Genomic DNA, 22,079 nt, shown 5'->3' on the forward strand with positions numbered 1-22,079 from the left:
GTACAAAACGTTCCCTTGATATCTCTGATTTTCTTGAAGATATCTCTAGTCTTTCCCATTCTATTGTTTTCCTTGATTTCTTTACATTGTTCATTTAAGAAGGCCTTCTTGTCTCTCCCTGCTATTCTCTGGAACTCTGCATTCAGTTGGATATGTCTTCCTCTTTCTCCCTTGCTTTTCATTTCCCTTCTTTCCTCAGCTACTTGTAAAGCCTCATCAGACAGCCACTTGGCTTTCTTGCATTTCTTTTTCTTGGGGATGGATTGATTTGCTGCCTCCTGAACAATGTTACGGACCTCCGTCCATAGTTCCTCAGGCACTTTGTCTATCAAGTCTAATCCCTTAAATCTATTCCTCACCTCCACTGTATATTCATGAGGGATATGACTGAGGTCATACCTGAATGGTTTAGTGGTTTTCCCTATGTTCTTCAAGTTAAGCTGAAATTTTGCAATAAGAAGCTCATGATCTTGTTTTTACTGATTGTATAGAGCTTCTCCATCTTTGACTGCAAAGTACATATCAATCTGATTTTGATATTGACCATCTGATGATGTCCACGTGTAGAGTCGCCTCTTGTGCTGTTGGCAAAACTCTATTATGCTCTGTCCTGCTTCATTTTGTACACCAAGGCCATGCTTGCCTGGTATCCTGGTGATTTCTTGACTTCCTACTTTAGCATTCCAATCCCCTATGATGAAGAGGACATCTTTTTTGGGTGTTAGTTCTAGAAGGTGTTGTAGGTCTTCATAGAACTGATGAACCTCAGCTTCTTCAGCCTCAGTGGTTGGGGCATAGACTTGAATTACTGTGCTGTTGAACGGTTTGCCTTGGGTTCGTACTGAGATCATTTTATCGTTTTTGAGATCATACCCTGGTACTGCTTTTCCCACCCTTTTATTGACTATGAGTGCTACTCCATTTCTTCTAAGGGATTCTTGCCCACAGTAGTAGATATAATGGTCACCTGTCTTAAATTCGCCCATGCTTGTCCGTTTTAGTTCGCTGATTCCCAAGATGTCAATGTTCAATCTTGCCATCTCATGTTTGACCGCCTCCAGCTTACCTTGATTCATTGACCTTACATTCCAGGTTCCTAAACAATATTGTTCTTTACAGCATCAGCTTTTCTTTTCACCACCAGACACATCCACAGCTGAGTGTCCCTTCGGCTTTGGCCCAGCCACTTCACTCTTTCTGGTGCTATTTGGAAATTCCCTCTGCTTTTCCCCAGTAGTATATTAGACACTTTCCAACCTGAGGGGCTCATCTTCTGGCGTCATCTCTTTTAGCCTTGTGATACGTTCCATGGGTTTTTCTTGGCAAGAATACTGGAGTGGGTTGCCATTTCCTTCTCCAGTGGACCACATTTTGTCAGAACTCTCCACCATGACCTGTCCGTCTTGGGTGGCCCTGCATGGCATAGCGTATGGCTTCACTGAGTTACGCAAGCCCCTTCACACCACAACAAGACAGTGATTCATGAAGGGGCATCTACTCTGTATCGGTCTACTAAACATCTGTGTGCACGGGGAAGCATTTCAGTGCTAGAATCAACTGCAGCTACCACTTCTCACTACCTTTCCAAGGAACTGGGAACTTTTCGGTCCAGTTCTCCCAAAACAGCAGATGAAGGAATGAACCCATGTTGGGCATATAGTGCTTAAAAACAAAAGGTGGGTCCTCACTTGAGGAAATGTGTCTCATAACTTCACATACGAGTTCACAGCTGCTAAAGTAATCTAGCAGGAAGTTTCCTCGCCAGATGAAATCCACCAAGGGCACAATCCCATGGCCTCTAGTCTGCGGCTAGACTGCCATAGGAGTGGCTGGCTCTTGAGAAACGGCCTTGGAGCCCGTGCGCCAAGGTCGGTTCCCGAAGAACTGACCTCCCCGCCCTGCACTGCCTTGTAGGCAGCGCGGATCGGCCCCACGCTCTGTGCTTGGAAGAGTAGTGCAGGGTGGGGAAAATGGGGCATTCCCAGGGGTGGGGTGGGGCAGGGAGGTCGGAAGTGCCAGTACAACAATTCCCATGTGTCGACTGGCTGCCTTTCCCCATGTCCTGAGGTCCCATCGCTAGACAGCCGGAATTGGCTGTCTAGCCATAAAAGCAGGCAGGGGAAGCTGTGAGGAGATCCACTCCTCACTGCTCCTCCTTCCCTGTGCTGGATAGGTGGTCGCCCACAGGATTGGAGGTGACCGTCGATCCAGACAGGATTGCTCCTTAAGTATTGGTTCACTTATACTTTTTGTGGGTACGTTCATGCTGCTTCATAAGCTCTTTTCAAATAGTCGAGAGAGTGGACGCTCCCCCTTACAACAACGTTCTCATTCAGCCAGGAAGAAGTGTGCCTAAAAACCCTCTTCTTGTGTCTCTGTAATGTAGGTGCCTTCCGGAAAGTGAGCGGGGGTAGGCTCAACATCTCCCCAGACATTGCCAAATCTCCCCAGAGCAAGGAAGATTTGGTAAAACATAGAAAAGTCCACCAACGTCTTAGGAAAAGGCAGAAAAACAGTTCCAACTGTTTAACTGGCTGGCTGGGGAGAGAGTAGAAGAGGTATCCCTGTCCTAATACTCTGTGCCTCTGGGGCCTGGTGGATGGGACCCCCGGAGTCTCCAGGCACAAAAGGGGTGATGAGGAAGTTTTCCTTGCAGCATGCAGTGAGGCTCTTTGGGGGAAGGGGCAAAAGATTCCTAGCACTTCATGGCTGCACCCGCTCCACCTGCTCGCTGCGTGTGAACATAGTGAAGAAAACAAAGTCTGTGTTATTTTTACATGTATCTGAAGTACTTGATTTAAATAGGCCTGGCTAGATGTTTCAGCTCAACTCCAGGGCATCTCACATGAAAAGAATACAAGAAGAAAACCCTAAACAACGGAGTAGAATTAATACTATTGATAGTACGTTTAGCACTAACAAGGCGTTATGCTCCGTGGACAGCCCACAAGGGACACAAACACTGTTTACAGCGTTGTTGGGGAACTGTTTATGTGCTGGGCCTGTTTTGAGAACTGCATACCAGAGCTGGGTGGAGCCAAAATCTCCCCCCACCCCTCTCTGTGTGTCTCAAGAACATCACTTCTGAAGGGAGCAGGTGTGGCATGGGGAAGATCTTAAGAGAGAAAGATTATGGGGTGGTCATCTTAACAGGAGAGGGTCCCCATTCACTCATAAACACCTCCTTCCCCTCCCAGCTGCCATCCCCAAGAAGCCACCCTCCTTGGCTGCTGTCTCATTGTTGCCAGTGGCACCTTCTTCTCCTTTCAAAACCTCAGTGCTGTGCTGGGGTGAGCATGGGCACGGAGGAAAGGCCATGGGCCAGCTCCAAAGGCTCTGCAGACCATTGGTTTCATGGCTAGTTTACAGTCAAGGGAAAATACAGAAACAAGGGTGGGATTAGGGAGAGGTTGGGACTGGGAATGTGAATTAGGTCTGAGAATGTGAAAGCGTCATGTATTGAGAGCTAGACACTCAAGTGTCAGTGCTACAAAGGCATGAGAGAACAGCTCCACATGTTATTTATTCATTACATTTCTGGGCGGTTTACTGGATAAAGCTTAGAATGATAACATACAATAGCAAATCATAATATCAAACCACAAATTTACAACAGAATAAAACCAAAATAGTAACCAAGAAAAAAGCCAGCAGCCGTGCAAAGACCTGAAAACACACTAACAGGTTTTTCAAAACTGAAGGGCTAAGAAGTGTGGGAAAATAAAAAGGTCTTTACCTGGCACTGAAAAGCCCACAGTGAGAGAGAGGCAAGCCTAGCTGGGAGGGTCATTCCACAAGCAGGGTGCCACAACTGATAAAGCCCTCTCTTCAGTAGCCACGGGCCTCACCTCCTTCGGCAAGGGCACCCAGACAAGGGCCTCTACGGATGATTTTAGGGTCCAGGGAAGTATATATGGAAAGAGACATATATGGAAAGAAGCCTGGCCCCTGTCTGGGGCTTTGTACGTTCATACCAGTGCTTTGAATATGGCCCAGAAATGGACTGGGAGCCTGTGCAGATCATAAAGCACTGGCATAATATGGTCACATTAGCCAGTCCCTGTTAGCAATCTTACTGTGCCATTTTGGACCAGCTACAGTTTCCCGATCATTTTCAAAGGTAGCCCCATGCATAATGCAGTGCAGTAATCCAAAAGAGAGGTTACCAAAGGGTGGATAATTGTAGTCAGACTAACTCTGTCCAGGTGGGACTGTAGCTGCTACATTAGCCGAAGCTGACAAAAGGTGCTCCGTGCCAGTGAATCCAGCTGTATCTTGAAAGCAATGCTGGATCTCAGAGCACCCCAAACTACAAGTCTGATCCTTTAGGGGAGTTCAACCCCCTCCAGGACAGGTTGAATATCATTCGTCTGGGCAGAGGAACCAGCCACCAACAGTAACGCTGTCTTATCTGGATCAAGTCTCAGTGTTTTGGCCCTTATCTAGTCCATATTGCACCCAGGCACTGGGTCAGAACACCCACGGCCTCACCTGGATTTGGTGAAAAGGAGAGATAGAACTGGGAGTCATCTGCATATTGGTGACAGCTCAGTTCATATTTGTGGTAACCTCCCCCAGCAGTTTCATGTAGCTGTTGAGCAACATGGGGGATAAGATAGAGCCCTGTGGCACCCCGTGGGATAACTGCCAAGGGTCAGAGCAATACTCCCCTAGCACCACCATCTTGAATTGCCCATCCAAGCAGGAACAGAAGCACTGCCATGCAGTATTTCCAACTGCCAGCCCAGACAGACGATTCAGAAGGGTGGGTGGTCTCGAAGCCACTGAGAGGTCCAAGAGAATCAGCAGGGTCACGCACCTGTTCTCCCTCTCTTGGCCAGGATCATCCCACAAGTTGGCCTTGGCAGTTTCTGTTCCAAAACCAGCCCTGAAGCCCAGCAGAATTGGAACTTGATAATTAGTGCCAGCAACCACCTGCTCAAGCACCTTGCCCAGGAAGGGGCTATTAGCAACTTACTGTCCTCTAACAAAGCCAATAGTTATTAACATCTTCAGGGTCTGTGTGAGGCTTAATCAAGAGTGGCCTGATAACTGCCTCCTTTAAAGCAGCTGACAACCTCCTGGACCTAACTGGACACTCTCTCCCTATTAGACATAAGAAGGCATGAAGGGTGGTTGACAGACTTGGCCAAGCACCTTGTCCACAGCTTCAGGCCTCAACCATCAAAACCCATCCATTACAACTGAATCAGATGGTGCCCTGAACACGTCTACTAATGGAACTACATTAACAGTGGTGTCCATGTCATGCTGAAGGTAAATGATCTTATCTTCAAAGTGTTGTGCAAACCTGTCACAGCAATCTACCAAGGTTTCCACCACCTCTCCCTCCCCAGATTGCAAAAGAACATGAACCACTTGGAAAAGGTCCTCTGCACAACACTGAGAAGATGCAGGGCTAATGGAAAAGATCTCCCTATTTGCCACCATCATCCCCACAAGTTTGGCTCGATGATGAGTTCTAACCTGGGTTCGGTCAGGTTTGGCACTAGTTTTCCTCCACCTGCATTCTAGCCATCTTCCCTCTTACTTCATTGTCCCCAGCTCCGGTGGGAAGTTACCCATGATCTGCTCAGAGGGAGAGGGTGCTTGACAACGATAATGTGAACTGCCCTATGGCTTTTCTACACGAGGCTGTTAATCCTCTGCATCGACTTTCTGTTTCCTCGCTAAACTGAGATTAAACCGGTACAGGAGGAGTCTTTCTTTTACTGCTTTTCCACTACATAACCTCTAGGTGGCATTGTAGTATACCAAAATAGCACAAATACACACAAGGAAATCACCCTTTCTTTTACAATCAGAAATAATACCCCATTTTCCCTGGTCTTAAAAAAAGCTCTCAGAAAGTGCAGATTACAAATGGAAGTGAAACTGTACGGTCACACCATTGTCTCAAAAATCTATAAACACCTATAATTAGGGAATGATGAGCACACAACAAAGGCCTCATGTAGAAAAGCTCCTAGTCATCTCTGCATTCCACGAGTGCTCAGGGCTTCAACAGGAGCATGAGCCCCAGCAGCATGAAAATCCACCGAGACCTCTGGAATCCATCCGAATCCATTTAGAGCTGCTTGGGAGGATCACTGCAGAGAGGTCATATCCATGCAGGTCATTATTCACACTATTCATCTTTGTGACGCTTCCCAAAGCGTTCCCCAAGGGCTCTCAGTACATTTCCTGGTATTTTCTGGTGTTTGTCTCGCAAAGCTTCGAATGCAATTTTTGCCTATTCGAAGGAAAGAGGGGGGGAAACCCCATAGGTTTAGAATCAAAGGTATACTTAGGGCCTTGCTATAAAAGAGGCCATAATTCTAACAAGTCATTTAAACTTCCCCTGTTCGCATCATTACAATTTAGCATTCTAGTCCAATTTTCACCTATGTTGGAGAAATCATGCCACCATCGGCTGTTGTATACTGGCAGAGAGTGACAATCATTTCCTTTCTCCGTCTTCACTCGACATCAGCTCCAGATGCTCTTGGATGAGACTGTTTATCTGGCTCCATGTGAGTCGTGGCTCAAGTGGGGCTTTGGCATGGAAACTGCTTTGATCGCCCAGTATGATGACTAGGGATGGGCAACCCCCGCGACGTCCTTTCCGGAGGGGGTTCTGCCACAGAGACGTCCAGGCCACTTGGGGCCCCGTGGTTTTCTCTGCAACCCTGCTGCATCCACTGGAGTTTGTAGAGCAGCTTTCCAGCTTTCAAAAAGGTTTGATATGCTAATGGTATGGAGTTTGTTCTCCAGTACACGTCTGCAATGTGGCTGGTAAGAATCCTTATGCTGGAAAGGTTACAAGCCCAGTTCTTACCATGAGTTCTTACGCTATATGAAAGTAAGATAAGCTTGGGATCACACTGGGAGACCGCAGAGAGTCTTCTTACCTAGGGAGGTGTGGGCTCTCCCACGCCAGAGGCCTTCAAGACGAGGCTGGGTAGCCATCAGTCGAGGATGCTGTGACTTGGATTCCTGCACTGAGCAGGGAGTTGGACTCGATGGTCTTCTAGCCCTTTCCAACCCCGCTATTCTATGAATATTGAAATTCACGTGTCATCAGCATACTGATGGCTACATACTCCAGAACTCCAGGTGACCCTACTCAATGGAGTCATGTAGATGTTAAATAGCATGGTAGACAAACCCAACCCCCGCTGAACCACACTACACAGGCCGCAGAGTTGAGCAATATCCCTCAAGCACCACCTTCTGGAGCTGACCATCCAAATAGGAATGAAACCACCTCAAGGACTCCACCCTTCCAGGTCAGACAGTCATCCCAGAAGGATACCATGGCTGATGATGCTGAAAGCCCCTGAGAACTCAAGGAGAATCAACAGGGTCGCACTTTCCCTGTCTGTCACGACATAGGTCATCATTAGGGATGCTGGAGAAATCTGCTGCGGACTCAAATGAGGCTGGATTCCAAAGAATCCAACCTCTGGAGTCCATAGAGGACTGGCCGCTTTCACCTTGGCATCCGCAAGAGGGTGGCTCTCCAGCTTTCAAAAAGATGTGACAGGCTAATGGAAGCTGCCATTAGCCTATCACAGGAAAATTCCAGCCATAACTGGTATATTTTATGCCATTTGTGGCAGTAAAGCATTACCTTTTGTAAGTTGCTGCCTTTTACGGCTGTATTTTCATAAAGTTTGTTATTAATACATCTCCCTCCTTCTGTTTCTCGTCTGTCTTTTGCAATAGTGTTTCCTCAGTTTCCTTAACTCCTTCTATTGTGCCTACTACATATTCTTCAAATTATTTGGTTAAATTATTTGGCATTCAAGATGAGGCTGGATAGCCATCTGTCAGGGATGCTGTGACTTGGATTCCTGCATTGAGCAGGGGGTTGGACTCGATGGACTTCTAGGCCCCTCCCAACCCTCCTATTCTATGATTATTGAAATTAGCATGTCATCAGCATGCATACTTCTCCCTCCTTCTGTTTCTCTTCTTTCTTTTGCAATAGTGTTTGCTCAGTTTCCTTAACACCTTCTATGGAGCTACTACATATTCTTCAAATTATTTGGTTATAGTGCTAGCATTCCTCTGCTGATGGACTAGATGTTCCTGCTTCATCTTCATCCTTTTCTACTTTTTTGTCCTTCCTACCCATCATTAAAAAATGCATGATTTTCCCAGATGTAGGACCTGTTTCCATTCAATCTGTAAAGGCTATAACAGTCAGTAATTACTTCTGCCACTAAGTCATTTAGCGACAAGATTAATCAAATGTCAAGAATGTAGAGTTGGTGATTTTAAATAAATCACTTTATTCAATTGCTTTGTCCAGAAAATTATTTATAAGAGATTACTATAATTTGAATTCATTGAAATTCTTTCTAATAAAAGTTAGGATTCCTCATTAGCTGGCCTCCCCAGTCCCCTCCCCTCCCCCGCCCATGGGAACGCCCCCTTTCCCTCCTCTCCAAGGTTGCATTTGGGACTTCGGAGAGGCAGCCAGCACTGTTCCCTCTGCTCCAGCTGTGAGGGGGAGGGGGTGGGGAGCTCCAACTCTGCGATCCAAGGTCAGAGCACTGACTCCAACTTTGGATTGGGGAATCTGAGCTGTCCTCTGAGCTCCAGAATCTGAGCTCCAGATGCTACCAGGGACCAGAGGATTGCTGTCTTAAATGTGGGTCTCTACGAATGTGTGGATGGGCATATGCGTGGTCAGAGAGGACACTCAATAACACCCCTCAATGTACAGTTCAGTATCCTGTACATCCTGCAGGCTTACAGCTGCTTGTCAGGACACTGAGTGTGGGGGTTGGCAGAGGTTCAAACTTAAAGAAATTTTTACTTACAGACTTACATATTTCTGTGTACCCAGGGAGTCCCATGTGAATGTAGAGATTACTGTCTCATTTTTGGGTGAGCCAGTTTGTTGATTCCAACCTCATAGGCACTAGACAATTTGAATTCATTTTTAGTATGTATGATAAATGAATAAAACATTCATGATTATTATTCCCAACACTCACATGACCTTCTCCTCATGGTTTCCCAGAATCTTAGGGCACTTACTTTTTCAACTAGTTGTTCAGCAGTTATATCTGGATCATATGGAATTGGTTGTCCAATATATGTTCGAAATTTGACTGGTAAGAATCCAAATGCAGGAAAAGTTACAAACCCAGTTTTTTCATTAAGCCATCTCATTAGACCTGTATATGAAATCAACATAAGTTGGGGATGAGGTATTGAGAGACTCTCCTGAGAAACCTGTATGAGGGCCAAGAAGCAACAGTAAGAACTGGACATGGAACAACCGATTGGTTCAAAATTGGGAAAGGAGTACGACAAGGCTGTATATTGTCGCCCTGCTTATTTAACTTATATGCAGAGTACATCATGAGAAATGCCGGGCTAGATGAATCACAGGTCGGAATTAAGATTGCCGGGAGAATTATCAACAACCTCAGATACGCAGATGATACCACCCTAATGGCAGAAAGCAAAGAGGGGACTCTTAATAGTCCCCTGGACTGCAAAGAGGTCAAATCAGTCAATCCTAAAGGAAATCAACCTGAGTGCTTATTGGAAGGACAGATACTGAAGCTGAAGCTCAAAGATTTTGGCCACCTAATGCGAAGATAAAACTCCCTGGAAAAGACCCTGATGCTGGGAAAGATTGAAGGCAAAAGAAGGGGATGACAGAGGATGAGATGGCTAGATAGCATCACCGATGCAATGGATATGAACTTGAGCACACTCTGGGAAAGGGCGGGGGACAGGAAGGCCTGGCGTGCTATGGTCCATGGGGTCACGAAGAGTCAAACATGACCAAACGACTGAACAACAACAAACAATTGAGAGACTGAAGAGAGTCTTCTTTAAATTAGCCGGGGCTTTGCTTGCACATGTAGCATCTGTTTTGAAAAGTCTGAGGAAATTAGCATGAGTCACCACATATGTCATGGCTGCAGTCTATAAGCTCTGTGGATTGAAAGCATGAATACTGATGCATTCACAGGTATTTCCCATCAGAGAAATGTATGGAAAGCCTCTGAGAACATGTAAAGTTTTGCATCACATCCATTGCCATTCTCCATAATAAAAATGTAGGAGAAGGGAAAACCCACGTATACCACACTTTAATCAGCTTTCAGAATAGATATGGAAGCCTACCAAATTCCTATGTGCATAAACTAGATTAAAAAAATACCTACAGCCTGACCTCTTGCTTTTTTTCCTCAGATGTAAGTCCTGCTGTATTCAACAAGGATTACTCCTAACTAAGGGTGCATAGGTATGCTATCTACAAAACACGCTCCTAAGAAAGTATGAAGTGGAACTTACGTATCTTTCCATATGTCCTGTATCCCTCATGCAGATTCTGTGTAAATATAGGGATGATGGGCTAAAAGAGATCAAAAGACAGACATTATTACAACTTTGTTGTTGTCGCTTCAGCCCATGTAGATCACTGAAAATGCAGAGCTTGGACACGTGGAGAGGAGAAACTTGATAGATATCCTCTAGGGTTCTGTCACCAGCTAAGTGTATTGAAGGGTCATTTGGAGAAGTGAATGGGGAATGGCAGACCAGGCTCCTATCTCCCAAGGATGTCCTGCTACCTCCCTTCTCCATGGAGTTACTACTCCTCTTTTGCTCCTGAGGTTCGCAAAATTGAACCTGGTTGTGGCATAGTCACACTTAAAGGCCTGGTTTGGACGCTCAGTTCCTGGCTCACTGAACTGGACTTGGCACCTGGAAACAGGGGACAGGACAGAGCTGTCCCTCAGTTTCCCTGTCCTCGCATCCAACAAGAAGGCAGCATGGCCCTCTAACAGTTTTTCTGTCTTAACAGCCCATAACATTCATGAAGGAGGCAGTGTGATGGCAGTATAAAAGCCCCATCTGGAAGCACACTACGAATAATGTATTGTCAACTTCTTTCTTAGTACCAAACTAGGCAGGATGTTAAATGCATCTTTGCTTTTCTACTTGAAGAAATGTATTTTTTTTTTTTTTACCGTAACCTGGTGTTACGTTTCTTGGATTTAATATAGTAGCAATTAATCTCTGGCTACTTCAGAAGACACCAGCCATAGTTCAGCGTTCTTTGTCATCACTAAACAGAATTTTATGTTTTGAATGAAGTAGCTTCTTGCCTGAACAGGAAACAAATTAATAAGTACATCAGTTGAAGGGCTGGAACTGCATAGGAGGTGAATTAAAAGGAACACACTGCAGTTGAGAAGATCATTAACAGGGCTGAACAAAATTACACCACAAATAAACCCTCAATCCACAAGGGGGATGTACATTTAGCTTACTTAAAACCTAAAGATAAATCTAAAGAAATGGTCATGATTCTTTTCTTTTCTTTATACTTTCTGGCCGTACAGCCTTTATCCACATTTGCCAAGGCTGATCGGTGCCTCCGAAAGATGCTGTCAGCCTTAGGCAAATGCTGGGATGGCTGTGCTCAAAGAGAGCACACTGCTGACACCTGCCCTGGCTCCCAAGGGAAGGCATCATTGTCAGGAGGGCCAGGAAATGCCTTATGATGGTGAAGATTCCTTCTGAAAGAGCCCCAAGGGGGCCAAAAGTATGTTAAAACAGATGCATGAATTCATCTCCGGAACCCATGAGAAGCCTCTGCAGTAGCTCTAAGGCTGAAGGGAGCGGGCAGAAGTCCATTCCACCCTTCTCCCTGGGCCTCTAATTGAGTCTGCGCAAGGAGACTCTGAGGACACCCCGCACCGCGTCCAGAGTTCCCAGGTCATTTTGCGGGCCTCCCAGTGCTGGGTCTCTAGAACATTCCCCGGTGTGAGAAGTTGAGGATGGCAGGAAGGGCACTCCCTGGTGGAGCTCCCTGGTCCTTAAACATTTGCACATTTCAGAGGTAGCTTTTCTGCCTCTTATTCACAAGGTTGGCTGGACTATTTCCTAAGCTAAATATGGAGATGATGTACCAAATATTCCAGAATTTCAAAATACACAACCATGTGGAGTTATCTGCATCGTTTCCTCTGTAAAGTTGGTGCAAGGAATGAGAAATATAGAAAAGTAGGAATGAGGACACATACAGTTTGCTTCTTCCTGTGGCCAGGTAATACACATAACCTGCTTGCCTCGTGGTAGCATGTGGCTTATGATGAGGTCACAATTAGCCTGTGACATAAGTACGTAGATTACAAGCAGTTGTAAGTAAATAGATTACCACCGATTGTAAGTAAACAATGGGCAGTCAACAGAGTGGAAACAGGCCCAACCTCAGTAACTGCTCTGAAGAGCCATGAAAAGGGAAGCAGCCAACATCTCCCCTTTGTGGGCTTGCTGGAGACTCGGGGAAGTGTTGAATGAGAGGAAGATGTTGACAAGTGTTAGTCTAACACTTCATAGCAGGAGGATTTCATCGCCAAGTGGGAGATATTGTCTGCTCCTTTTTGGTGCAGCTACTTCTCTCCTTCTCCCCCTTGTTTTGGTGCCTCTCAATTGTGAATTGGGTTCCTCCTTTCGCTCGGCAGTATTTTCCCCAGGTTCTTGGCAGCTGCACTCGTATTAGCCTATATGCCGCCTCGTCTTGTCAGTTTCCTTGTATGTTACTACTCCACTTTGGCACTCCGTTTGACAGCTGAAACATCCAGGGAAATTCACAAGACAATGCTACACATATCAGACAGGTGAATCTGCACCCTGCTGCCCTTGCGAAAGAACATATAATAATAATAATAATAATCTGAACACGTTTGCGTATTTTCAAAGGACCAAATTAATAACAATTTTCAAAGGTCCCATTTGGACATCGGTGGCGGGGCAGTCACTGGCGAGGGAAGGTGGAGGTGCTGGTGGCGAGATCACGAAGAGCGGCAGGGTTTTTTGCTGCTCTTGCCAATCAGCACTCTAGTTGATTCCAGCAACCACGATACACTTAGTCTCCTAGGTTCAGATGACACAAAATGAGGGTATGAACAACCCCAAAATAAGCCATGCATTCTCAGGTTGGCTTTTTGGAGAAAAATAAGCCACTCTGCAGAAAACGCATCGGGTTTGGGGAATACAACAACTCACCACGTCTGGCTGCCTATGCAAACCCAGTCAATATGAGAATCAGAGACAACCCACTCACCACTTTTGCATCTATGGCTACTTGAGCAAACCCTTTACGTTTATTCCAATGAAGATTGTAATTCTTATCTCCATAGTTAAGCTCTGGAAGTCCTCCAGGTGAGACACCCAACAGATGCCCTTTCTTCAGAATTTCCACACATTCTTCTCTTGTGTAATAGTGAGCACGAAAGACTTTAAAATACATCCGTAGTCCTGCAAAAATTGATTCTTGCTTAATAGAGAATACACGTCTGTAAATGTTTGGGGCTTACAGAAGCAAGGAAAGGTAAAAAGATCAGGCCTAGAGGCCTGGGTTTTTCTACTGGGAGGGGGTATCCCTGACAGGAGTAGTTTCTAGGGACATCAGAGAAATCTGCTGCGGATTCAAATGAGGCCGGATTCTTTGGAATATGGCCTCAGGAATCCACAGCGGATCAGGATTACTTACCTCTGCTCCAGGAGGACTGGAGGCGGAACGGCACTCGGCTGCCTCTTGCCAGCCAGAGCCGTTCGCCTCTTCCCTGTCCCTGCCAATTGCCATGTCTGAAAAAAAAAATTAAAAAGGAGATCAGGAGGATGTGCCCATAGGCTTATATGCAAGATTCACAGCTCTATTTTGCGTATAAGTCTATCTGCACATGCAATCAGCAGGATGTGCCCATAGACATATATACAAAATAGAGCTGTGAATCTTGCATATAAGCCTATGGACACGTAGACTTATATGCAAGATTCATGACTCTATTTGCATATAGTTCTATGGGCACATCCTCCCGATCACCTTTTTTTTTTTTAAGACGTGGCAATCGGCAGGGACAGGGAGGAGGCAAACGGCTCTGGCTGGCAGGAAGGAAAGTAAGTGCCCCTAAGCCAGTCCCCCCCACCAGAATCTAAGCGGAGCAAAACCGCTCTAGAGGATTCTGGGTGGTGGGGAGGATCGCCTCTCCCCCCATGGATTCCCCACCAGAACAGATGGTGGGGAATCCATACACTCCTAGTAGTTTCATTTCCCCAGAAAAGTTTCAGTTTCATTTCTCCAGTTAAGTTTCATTTCTTCAGGTTTGTAGCAGTACTTATAGTTTTGAGGAAAGAGTTTATATAAAGAGATTGAGAGAGCCAGTAAGAGCAGAGTCAGGAAGACCAGAGAATGAAGAGAGAGTAGGAAGAAGCAGCCTGGAAAAGTCTAAGTGCAGCTAGGGTAAAGGAACTTGCATTTTTGCAACCTTTATTTTCTCTTCATGCCTTTTGTATCATTCAGCTATATTCTGTAAATACCTAGGGATGGTGGAGAATTCCACCATGGTCTCCAGTGAGTCCAGCCCCCCGGAGTCCGTGGTGGAACTGAACAATCCCCCCCGCCACCCCACGAAACCTCCCCAGGACGGAACCTACCTTTTGTTGGCCATCCGCGGGTGCGAATGGCGGCTCCAGTCTGTGGCTGCCATTTCCCTTGCTGCATTAGCTGTGATAGGCTATGTAAATGTATACCTATGACGGCAACGCAGGGACGCAAATGGTGGCAACTACGGCAGCCACCATTTGCGGCCGCAGCCCGGCAGCAGACAGAGGTCCAGCTGCAGGTGGCCCAGGCCAGTGGCTCCACAGACTTGCTGGGGAGCAGAGCTGGCCGGGGAGCATTCCGGGGGGAGGGACGGATCACATCACCCTCACCGCGGATCCCCAGAATGGAGCCAAGAAAGTGATCCGTCCACCTCTATAAATACCTTTAATTGTAATTTGCTTGCTTTAATTTACCAGTAAACGGTTGTGGTTAAAGCCGGTGTCTAGAGTGTCAATCCAGACCACCTTACCTGTCTCCTGAGAAACCTGTACAAGGGTCAAGAAGCAACAGTAAGAACCAGACATGGAACAACCAATAGGTTCAAAATTGGGAAAGGAGTACAACAAGGCTGGATATTGTCGCCCTGCTTATTTAACTTGTATGCAGAATACATCATGAGAAACACTGGGTTGGATGAATCACAGGTCGGAATTAAGATTGCTGGGAGAATTATCAACAACCTCAGATACGCAGACGATACCACCCTAATGGTAGAAAGCGAAGAGGAGCTAAAGAGCCTCTTGTGGAGGGTGAAAGTAGAGAGTGCAAAAGCTGGTTTGAAACTCAACATTAACAAAACGAAGATCATGGCATCTGGCTCCATCACTTCCTGGCATATAGAAGGGGAAGAAATGGAAGCAGTGACAGATTTTATTTTCTTGGGCTCCAAGTTCACTGCAGACGGTGACTGTAGCCATGAAATTAAACGACACTTGCTCCTTGGGAGGAAAGCTATGGCAAACCGAGACAGCATAGTGAGAAGCAGAGATATCACCTTGCCAACAAAGGTCCGCATAATCAAACCAATGGTTTTCCCAGTAGTAATGTATGGCTGTGAGAGCTGGACTATAAGGAAGGCTGAGCACCGAAGAATTGATGCTTTCGAACTGTGGTGCTGGAGAAGACTCTTACAAGTGCCCTGGACTGCAAGGAGGTCAAATCAGTCCATCCTAAAGGAAATCAACCCTGAGTGCTCATTGGAAGGACAGATACTGAAGCTGAAGCTCCAATATTTTGGCCACCTAATGCGAAGAGAAAACTCCCTGGAAAAGACCCTGATGCTGGGAAAGATTGAAGGCAAAAGGAGAAGGGGACGACAGAAAATGAGATGGCTAGATAGCATCACCGATGCAATGAATATGAACTTGAGCACACTCCGGGAGAGAGCAGAGGACAGGAAGGCCTGGTGTGCTATGGTCCATGGGGTCACCCATGACCATGGCACATGAGTCGGACATGACTCATGAGTCGGACACGACTTAACGACTGAATAACAAAGAGTGTCAATCACCCCAGGTCTCCAGCCTAAACTCCACATTATTGGAAAGGGGAAGGTAAAAGAAGGAAGGCAGGGCTGTTAAAGAGACAAGAGAGCCTTAAGGAGTTGCTCAGGGGGTCCAGGTCATAAGGGGAACCTGATGATATCATGTTTCTTACATGACACAAGCAAAACCTTGGACTGTTTGTACAGGACAGTGAATATATTTTTGAGTCACTTTACACATTTGAAATTGTGAGAGTGTTGTGGGTGCTCTCACAAAATGGCTGCCACGGCAGGAGCTTTAATATTCACAGAATTGCTGCCACAGTGGGCATAGCCAGACACAAAACACCCAACTCCCAGAAGGCAAAGCGGTGAGACTGAAAGAAAAGTAACTTGCCCAAGGAACTAATTACAAGGGAGAGGTGTGAGATGAGCTCCAAAAAACGAAACTCCTTTGAACCCAAAGAAAGGTGGCGTTGCCCTTCTGCTTTGACCATGCCATCCTTCCAGTTGGTTGTTTTTAATGTAAAAAATGTTGAAGAATAAAAATCAGGAGGGGCAGTGAGCCTGGTAGGCAGGTCAACCTGGGCACATTGGTGTCCCTGGCCTCCACATTGGAGACCCCAGGATTAGGGATTCTGCTGCTGCCCTTCAGTCTCAGTGTCTGAGCTCACAGAGGTGCCCTAAGAATCAGTGCTGAGGACTCCCAGGCGTATAGCCATGGGTGACCTCAGCATCACTTCCTGGTTAGATTAAGGCTCGCAGCAGCCTTTCCCTGCACAGGGGTAGCATACGTATTAGAACAGTTTCCCTGAGACACTGATGGAATCCCAGGGATTCCGGAGAGCCGCTGGGGACTTTTCTGCCGGCATGACTGACCCACAGAACTGAATCCCAAGAAACACTCTCGGCATGGAGATGACACAGGTGGTTGACACCACTGCTCCCAAGTGCTTCCCTCCTCTGAACAGAGCCTATGACTAGGCACGCATGTATGGAGATGATACTTAGGAACTTTTCCATCGTGTCGTAGGCTTGTTTTCATTAGCCGTGCTGAGCAACTATGCTGGAAGAAGTACGGAGGAGGGGAGCAACCCAGGGTGCTTATGTCCTATCACTACACTCCAGTGGGTTGCTGTGGCAGCCCATTCACGAGTCATTCTCCTTCAAGTGGCTGCTAGCCTTGGTGCTGCAGCTGGAGGGTGTCACTCTTCCTCGGGGCCAGAGTCTCCTCATGGGCCAAGATGTATCGTCACCTGGCTCTTGTTTGTTGCGGTCCACATTTGTAGTGAACTATACCCATTCTTGTTTTGGCCACCATTTTGTGCCAGTATACAAGACCTAGACTACAAAAACTGAAGCGTATTCTGGCACAGAGGCTTCCAAATCTTTCCTTACATCCTCTCCACTGGGAATGGATCACTGCAGAGTTCTAGTAAACCCCTGGTCTGCTCATGCATGCAGGGGGATGCCACAGAGATGACTGGTTCCTGCCATTTCCAAACAATTCCACTACAATCACCCCACTTGCCTTTGCTATTCTGCTTTTTCCAAAACCCTTCAGTTTGGTAATAACAGGCGTGTTTTTTTAAAAAAAGTTTAAGTGCTTTCAATTGTCCTTTCTGAGAAGAGTGGCCACATTGGATCAAAAGCCCACATTTGCTAATGGTGCAGATGTAGGCTCGAACTAAATGTTAGATGAAGTTCTGTGAAATTTGCTTCATTTATGTTTTTGGTTTTGTTTCTCAATAGCAGCATAGGGGAGGCTGCATCGGAGTAGAAGAAGGGTGTGCGGAGACAGACATTTCCCATCTGTTCCTTTTCTGCTCAAGATTGTCCCCCAAAAGCACGCTCTCACTCCCTGTTTCTCCCTCTGTGTGTGTGTGAGTGTGTGAGAGAGATAAAAGGTCCTTATATATTCACCATATTGCCACCCCCAGGGTGGAAAACAGTGCTATGAAGAGGGAAACCAGAGAGAAAAGGGTTAAGCACTGTCTCCCCATCCATTCTGTCTCTACCCACCAGCTGATACATTTTTTTAAAAATGGAAAGAAACCTAGAATGCTGTGCAATGTACACTTTGAGCCTTAATGTATATCCAGTGTACTGAAAATTCCAAAAAAAACAAGGGGCAATGAGAAAATTCCAAATTGCAAGTTAGAATCCTAAGTCAGGGAGGCCTTTTATTAAAAAAATAGCTCCCTTACAAAATGTACAGGATCAGTTTTTACCTGGTAGAAAATTAATGACTCGGTGAATCACAGAATAGCACCATCTTCCTGTGACTCTGTAGATCCTCCATAGGAACAAGTAATAATCCATTATCATGGCTCCATGGTAATAAACAATAATCCCTGGTCCTTTTGGTAGATTTTCTATTCCGCAGACTTCATAACCTGTAAATGGTACAACAAGCAATGGCTTCATTACTGTTTCATGTACATGCAGATGACATTGTTTTCGATCTTGTTAATAGAAGAAAAGAGGATGGAATAAGGAAGGCCAACGAGTAAAATGCTATACCTTAATGTGAAGTTTAAAATACAAAGGCATCAAAAGGTATATTGTTAAGTTAAAAATAAGTTTAGAAGCGAATGTGTGAAGTGTAAATTCGCAATTGCTGTGCCGAAAAACCTGCAGTGGTGAAATTATATCCTCAGTCATGATTAAGGAGGTACAAGCAGGAATGATTTCTGAAAATGCTCACAAAGTAAAAAACTCAGTTTAGATTCTTCCAGGTTTTTAATGCCTGATAGGACAAAAGGAGCATGTGGGAGAGATTTTGAAGGCCAAGAAGGAATTAGGGCCAACTGGAATCCGCTCCACCACTGCTGTTGAGCAACGGTTGCCTTTGGACTTCCCCTCAGAGACCAAGCGTGGTCAGATAATGATGCCGGACCTTTTAGCGATATCGGGGATGTCTGGCTGGTTTCCTCCTAGTCTGCATCTGCACTATCCTGATGCGACTCTTCTGTTGCAGAAACAGTCCTGCTGTTTTCTGGCTTTACTTTGTCTTTGCACAGGATGTACACAGCTCACCCTTCTGCAGCTCATTCTGATGAGTGGTCCTGCACCCGATGTGCTGCATCCCGAAGGAGTGCAGTTAGGCAATGTCAGACTCTCAAGGTCATGCGCTTACGCCGTCCTGCCTTCAGATGGCAACTGTATTAATTCCTTTACTCCAGAATGTGCTGCGGCAGCTTTGCTCCGTCCTGCTCATTCTGCTGAGGGGTCCCTTGACTTCTGTCCTAAGGTCTGTACCTGATGACATCACTTGGGTCCAGTCCTCCCGCCTCGCCCTTCTGCCTTTTAAAAAAAAAAAAGATGGCAGAACTCCCATGCTATGCTGCTCCTGTTGCCCTGGAGCTGGGGTGGCTGGCCTTTTCGGGCTGGGAGACAGCATTGGCCCCCATGGAACCCTTTGGTGGCCTCACGCACGAGCACACACACACTCACACACTCACACCTCCCCCCGCCGACACTCGGATACAGCCATTCACGCACACAGACACACATCCTCCTCCTCATCACAGGGCTCTACCCCTGCCCTGCTAGCAGCGCTCAGGACACCGTCCGCAGCAGTTCACCAGCCATCTTGGTCGGGATCCCTGGGGAGAGGATTGAACCCCCTCTGGAGCCATCAGCGCTCCTTCTGGGGGACAGGGCACGAGAGGGAGCGATCCTGCCTGCCCTGGTTCCCTGCACAGACAGGCTCACGACAGCGCAGCAGACAGCTGTTTGGCCGGGCGCCAGCAGCCTGATTCTGCTGGGAAATGGCACACCAGGGGAGCCATCCCACGCTCCCCGTGTCCCTGCAGCACTGGGCTGCCGCCGCTGTGCCACACAGCCACTTGGCGAGCTCCAGAAAACCCTGGTTTGCGAGAAATCATGGCGCGTGGGGATGACTGTCTTTGCACACCCTGCGTGGCGGTGGCAATGGCAGCGGGGAGCGGTTGGGGTCAAGGCAGCCACGTCCATGACGGCCTCCATTTCAGGAATGGCTCTCAGGGACAGGAACGATGACAGCTGTGTGCGTACATAAGCCAGGTGCTGCTGCTCCCTCCACGGCGCATTTCGCCTGCCGCACGGGCCTCTCTGAGTCACATACCCTTTCAGTGACCCCAAAGCGTTAGGCAAGTTTGGTTTTTCTTGCATTTTCAAAAGAAAAGTTGATCCATTTTTCATTACGCAACTCTAGGAAAAATCAAAGGCCGCAACTGCTTCAGGTGCTATGCAAACGCTGTATCTCTGAAAAGGTGCATTGTGAACCTGCCATTCGGAAAGCTTTCCTGAAGTATTTTTATAACTTTAATACCCACTTGGCTCCCCACCCAGAAGGAAGGATGGGGATTGGGTCCAAGACAGAAAGCACAGTGTGTGCCTGGCTTAAATTCAGTTATTCACCATAATGTTCAAGTTACGTTGGGTTGCACAACATTCTCGGCTCATGATCAAATCACATTAAATGGACTGTTGCAATAAAAGAAGAGGATAGCTGGATTCTCATTTGTCTTCTGAAATGAAGACATATTGCAAGAGAGGAATAATTGGAAATCCAGCCCCTTGGAGAGTAAGTGAGAAAATCATGCTTACCATGCAGCACCCTTCCTAGAAGATCTGACACAGAGCCCAATATTTGCCTTGGCTTGTCCCATTGTTCACTTGTAAAATCGTCTGGTAAGTCCCAATTTTTTTTAGCAATGAAATAGAATAAACTACCAGTATAGAATATGAATCCCATTAGAGCAAAGGGATAATACAATATTGTCAAAATTACTGACATTATCAATGGATACACCAGATAGTTTGGACAACCTTCCAAAATGTAATTTGGCCAAGCCAGAGGTTCTTGCACTAAAGTAGAGTTGGTATTTTCTGCTGCCATCTTCGGAATAAAAGACAAACTCAATAAAATCCTGTCCATGAACACACAATTTCTTCACTTGTTTCCCCCTGGAAAAAAGAGAGCACACAATTATCAGACTTATAGTACATTCCTAATCCACCAGCAGGAAGGGATCTGATGTGGTAGATGCCCTCCCCCCGCTGGTGGAAAGTGCCCTCCACCAGGCTGTGGCGGCCCCCTCCACTGGATCTCCTTCTGTTCTCCAACCCAGATCTTATCCAGGAATCCACACCATCTGCAAATGTTGCTGGTGGAGTTGCCAAGAGAGTGGGTGTAGCAAAATGGTCCTGGGGAGAATAAATGTACATCTCAACCAAACCGCCTCTATTCCCAGGGCGCACCCACTTCAAAGATGGAAAGTGACATCAGGTCAAGTACTGTCATGGTGTAACTAAATTCTCTCCCATTGAGTTAATGGGAAATCCAGAAAAACGGCCATGTACATCTGGACCCAATCACAACACATACATAAAACCCACCCAGGCACACCATCACTCAGAAGACAGGTTACACAGTGTGAGGCTGCATCTCCCTGGCCTCATGACTCTCAGAGGCAGAGCTCAAAACCGGGAAGTCTTGTGATGGGAACCTATTGAAGAAAGGCTGCTTTGAACAAGAGAGGGGACAGGGGAGCACATTCCACTCAAAATCCAGACTTGGCAAAAGAAAAGCAAAACCCTCTTCACTGCACAAGTGGGTGATCATCCATTCTGCTAACACCTTTCTGTCTGGAATCCCTACCGGATGATCCCACCAGAGTCGCTGCCATCAACACCAGCCTTCCACTCTCGGAAGCGGGACCCTCAGCAGCTAACCCAGGAAAGAGTTGGGAAGGGGAACACATGCCACCATGCATAACTGCGGAAACCACCATCCTTTCCTATGTGTGCACACCGAATCTATGGCATTAAAGTCTGCCAGCACTGTCGGTTCTTTCAGCAGTCTCAGTGCCAAAAAGTACAGCACAACTTGTACTCCATGGCCCATAAGCAAGTACTCCACCCCAACCACTGAGGCACTGGGCTAGCCATACGTTTCAACTCATGTCGTGCTGTACCAGAAGTAGAAGGTCAAAACTGCATATATTGTCGCCACGTACAGAGGCCCAGCACGATGAACAAGAGGACAATACAAGGAGCCTGGGGAGAGAACAATAGAGAAACAGGGCACTATGGGTTCCCCTGGACAGATGATGGGGGGCAGGAATCTGTTGGAGTGTTACTCTAGTGACCACCCCCCATCTTATGTTCAGCCTGTTTTAT

The 22,079-nt window shown here is 46.6% G+C and overlaps 1 protein-coding gene across 1 annotated transcript; it reads right to left on the minus strand.

Moving 5' to 3' along the window:
- Positions 1-6,148: 6,148 nt before the first annotated feature.
- LOC146346952 (DGAT1/2-independent enzyme synthesizing storage lipids-like) lies at positions 6,149-20,835 on the minus strand. Its single transcript, XM_084849510.1, has 6 exons — positions 20,505-20,835; positions 18,143-18,307; positions 13,106-13,299; positions 10,327-10,387; positions 9,052-9,191; positions 6,149-6,253 (listed from the first exon to the last, which is right to left on the minus strand). Exons 1-6 carry the CDS (start codon positions 20,833-20,835, stop codon positions 6,149-6,151), a joined length of 996 nt encoding a protein of 331 aa, XP_084705636.1.
- Positions 20,836-22,079: the final 1,244 nt, after the last annotated feature.

Source organism: Heloderma suspectum, chromosome 4 (genome assembly GCF_057233095.1).
Source record: "Heloderma suspectum isolate Gila_16-S chromosome 4, 16-S_ref, whole genome shotgun sequence".
NCBI classification, from domain to species: domain Eukaryota; kingdom Metazoa; phylum Chordata; class Lepidosauria; order Squamata; family Helodermatidae; genus Heloderma; species Heloderma suspectum.